General features: G+C 38.7%; 1 protein-coding gene across 1 annotated transcript in view; it reads right to left on the bottom strand.

The window, feature by feature from the left end:
- SVEP1 (sushi, von Willebrand factor type A, EGF and pentraxin domain containing 1) overlaps window positions 1-3266 on the bottom strand; it is a 173991-nt gene that overhangs the window by 22119 nt on the left and 148606 nt on the right. The window contains exons 41-42 of the mRNA XM_012802314.2: window positions 2504-3265; window positions 307-532 (exon numbers count right to left, since the gene is read on the bottom strand). Of these exons, the coding sequence (XP_012657768.1) occupies window positions 307-532; window positions 2504-3265 (988 nt within the window). The remainder of the gene's footprint in view (window positions 1-306; window positions 533-2503; window position 3266) is intronic.

Genomic DNA, 3266 nt, shown 5'->3' on the forward strand with positions numbered 1-3266 from the left:
TTTTCAAGTAAGGAAACCGAAGCTCAGAAATTATAAGTAACTTTCTTAAAGTCAGCCAAGTAGTAAATAACAGAGGCAGGATCTGACTCCAATTTTCTATCTGCCTCTGGCATTTTCTTAGTTTAAAAATGAGAATATTGGGAAGAAAGATACATTTTATTATACTTCTACCAAGACATTTCTCAAAATCTTTGACATGAGTAAAAGCTTGAGGCATTTTTTTTTCTTTTTTAGGACAGCAAAATATACTGCTTGCATGACACACTACATATAAATAGGAGGTCCACCTAATGAAGACAGCCTTACCTGGCATGTTGATACGTTAACTCCCCCGTAGGTATACCCTTCCACACATGACACAGAAACTTGCTTATTCACACTGAAGTCGTCCCCATGAACACGTATACGTGTTATGTTTTCTGGAAACGGACATTTTTTGGGACTGCAGGAGATTCTCTCTGGGAACCAGTGACCATCTTTCTGACAGGTGAAGGTATCTATATCTGTATCCATCATATAACCTTCCAGACATCTGCAATGGAAATGCAAAAATGAGTGCCTTAAAGGGAGTACAACATAGTCCCTGACTAGTCTTGATTTAAGAAGACTAGTTATGAGGCTCCGTCGACATTTTGGGCAATATATCAAATTCTTGGTTATCCACATGAAAGATCAATGTAGTTCAAAGTTCTTAAGTACTGTTACTGACCTTGGTTGTGGACAATATCATTATTGAATTCATTTTTATTCTAAAAACAGCTAACAGTTTGAGAAATTCTAAATAAAGTTGAAAGTAGACTCAGTTCATCGTAAGAATATGACATAATATTTACTGAATATCTACTTTGTGCCAGGGACTAGTCTAGGTTCTTTACATAGGATATTCATTTTAATCTTGATTATGAAGCATTATTGTGTAACTGGAGCATTGCTATTCAAGCTCAAGTCAACCTGACTCTAAAATCCTCTACAATTTTTAAAATTTATTTATATTTATATTTATTTATTCAGCAAATGGGTACATAGAACTTAAATTCCAGTTACTGTTCTAAGTACTCTACAAATACTAGCTCACTGTCTTCTCATGTCAACCTTATGAGTAGGTGCTGCTATTATCTTTATTACTATTTTGAAGACAATGAAATTGGCACAGGAGAGATTAAATGGCTTCCTCAAAGACACAGAGCTGGAGATTAACACAGGTCTTACCTACTACTAAAGGGGCATTGTTGTCCCTGCTTTTACCCAACATACTACACTACCTTTTTAATGAAACCATTTAACTATTCAACATTTATCCTTGGATAATATATATTTTTTTAATTTCACAGATTACCAGTCCAGGTAGGACCCAGAGGTTTTGCCAACTGGGAGTGATCTGTTCACTGGATAATAGGTAACGATCTGAAAGATAATGACATCAGCAAGCAGGTGGAGGTGGCCATCATGGCTTCCTGACATACCCAGCATACCACCATCAAAACAGAAATTTTAAAGTGTACATGCTTCAAAAGCAAAGGACAATATATATTTTCTTCTGCTTGGGGTGTGATCCACTACTCTTTGACTTCCTTATCATGGAGGATGTTAGGGCAGTAAGACCCGCTTGCATGGCATGATATGTATGGATAGGAGTTGCACCTTGGAGCTACTACTCATTATTGAAATTAAGAAAATATGAAAGTAAAAAAAAAAAAAAGAAAGAAAACATGAAAGTGAGGCAAAACACCCACTATAGAAAGCCTTAGAAGAGTTGTTGAACTATTCATCAAATATAACATGCCAGTATATTCAGAGAAATCCACAAGTTACTCAGAAAAGTGAATAAAATTTAAATTGTTTTAGAGAGTTGTGGTATCTTTGAACAGTATGGCTATTTATTCCAATAAAAAGTTTAATTCATAAATTCATTTCATATTTGCTCATCTTTTATTTTAGTAATACATTTCAGATATGGAATTCTCCAGCAAAAATCACTATTTGAGCATTAAATGCTTAGTTTGCTCACATAGCATAGACCAGAAGTCCCTGTTACAATTGTTCCCTTATTTATATTGGCCAATGAAAGGTATGTGCTTTTTTGGCCTGGATTCTTCAGTTTCTTGCCTTATTTCCCCAACATTTGCATGTATAAATATAACTGTAATGGTATAATCATAAAGGAATGTGCCATCGTGAAGTTTACAAAAAAGAGTTTTGTGATTCAAGAGCTTTTCAAGCTAGCTAGAGGATCTTGCTGTTTCACGAAGCTCAATAGACTGTGATAGTCGTGACAATTATATTAGAAATTACAATCTGAAAAAAGTATAAATTTATTTTACAGTCAATAGATTTCTACATTATTGTGGGTAGAATGAAGCCAAGCATTAAAAGCTTCGGTGTTTGGAGAGCAGTCCAGAGGTGGTGGTCTCTTCCCAAATAGCTATATTTTTCATCTATCTCTTTCCATTTGGTAATCCTGCTGCCTGTATCCCCTGGAGACTCTACAGAGCCATAGTCTTACCTGAGCTTCACTTTACTTTCATAGGTGTGTGCTTCTCCAGTTGCCACAGCATTGGTGACAGTTGGTGGGGGACCACAGGACAGGGGCTCACAGACTGGATAAGGCTGGCTCCAGGTCCCTTTTTCTGTACAAATCAAATCTGAACTGCCTTGTAGGACATACCCAGACCTGCAACTGTAAGTTATCATATTTTCCTTCAAGGAGCTGCTCTCACTGATGAGTGCATTTGGAATGGTTGGGAGAGAACCACAAGCCACATGTTCACAACTTGGGAAGCTGGAGCTCCACTGGCCATTGGCTTCACAGGTGATTTCAGACGATCCCAGGAGTGTGAAGCCTTTGAAGCACTGAATCCGGGCTATCTTTCCACAGCTGAAATCTGTCCCATTGATGGTTCCATATTGAATGGTTGGTGTGGAACACCTGCAAGGCAGGCAGGATGGTGGACTGCCACTCCAGGAGCCATTGGAGAGACACCTTCTTGAAGAACTTCCATGGAGCTTATAACCTGGAAAGCACTGATACTGTATATGCCCCCCATGATAAAAGGAAAAACCATGAGGGAAGCCATGAGCAAGATCTTCAGGAGGCCCACAGCTGACTGGCTTACAGACAGGAACCTCTGCATCCCAGTGGCCATCTGACTGGCAGGTGAGTTTTGGAGCACCGTGCAATGCATAGCCCTCCTGACAGTGGAAGACCACTTCCTTCATAAAGCCATAGTCCAGGCCATCCATCACTCCATTTGCCACTTGTGGCGGGG

Source organism: Otolemur garnettii, unplaced genomic scaffold, assembly GCF_000181295.1.
Source record: "Otolemur garnettii isolate 467f Iridium unplaced genomic scaffold, OtoGar3 scaffold00014, whole genome shotgun sequence".
Classification (NCBI taxonomy): Eukaryota; Metazoa; Chordata; class Mammalia; order Primates; family Galagidae; genus Otolemur; species Otolemur garnettii.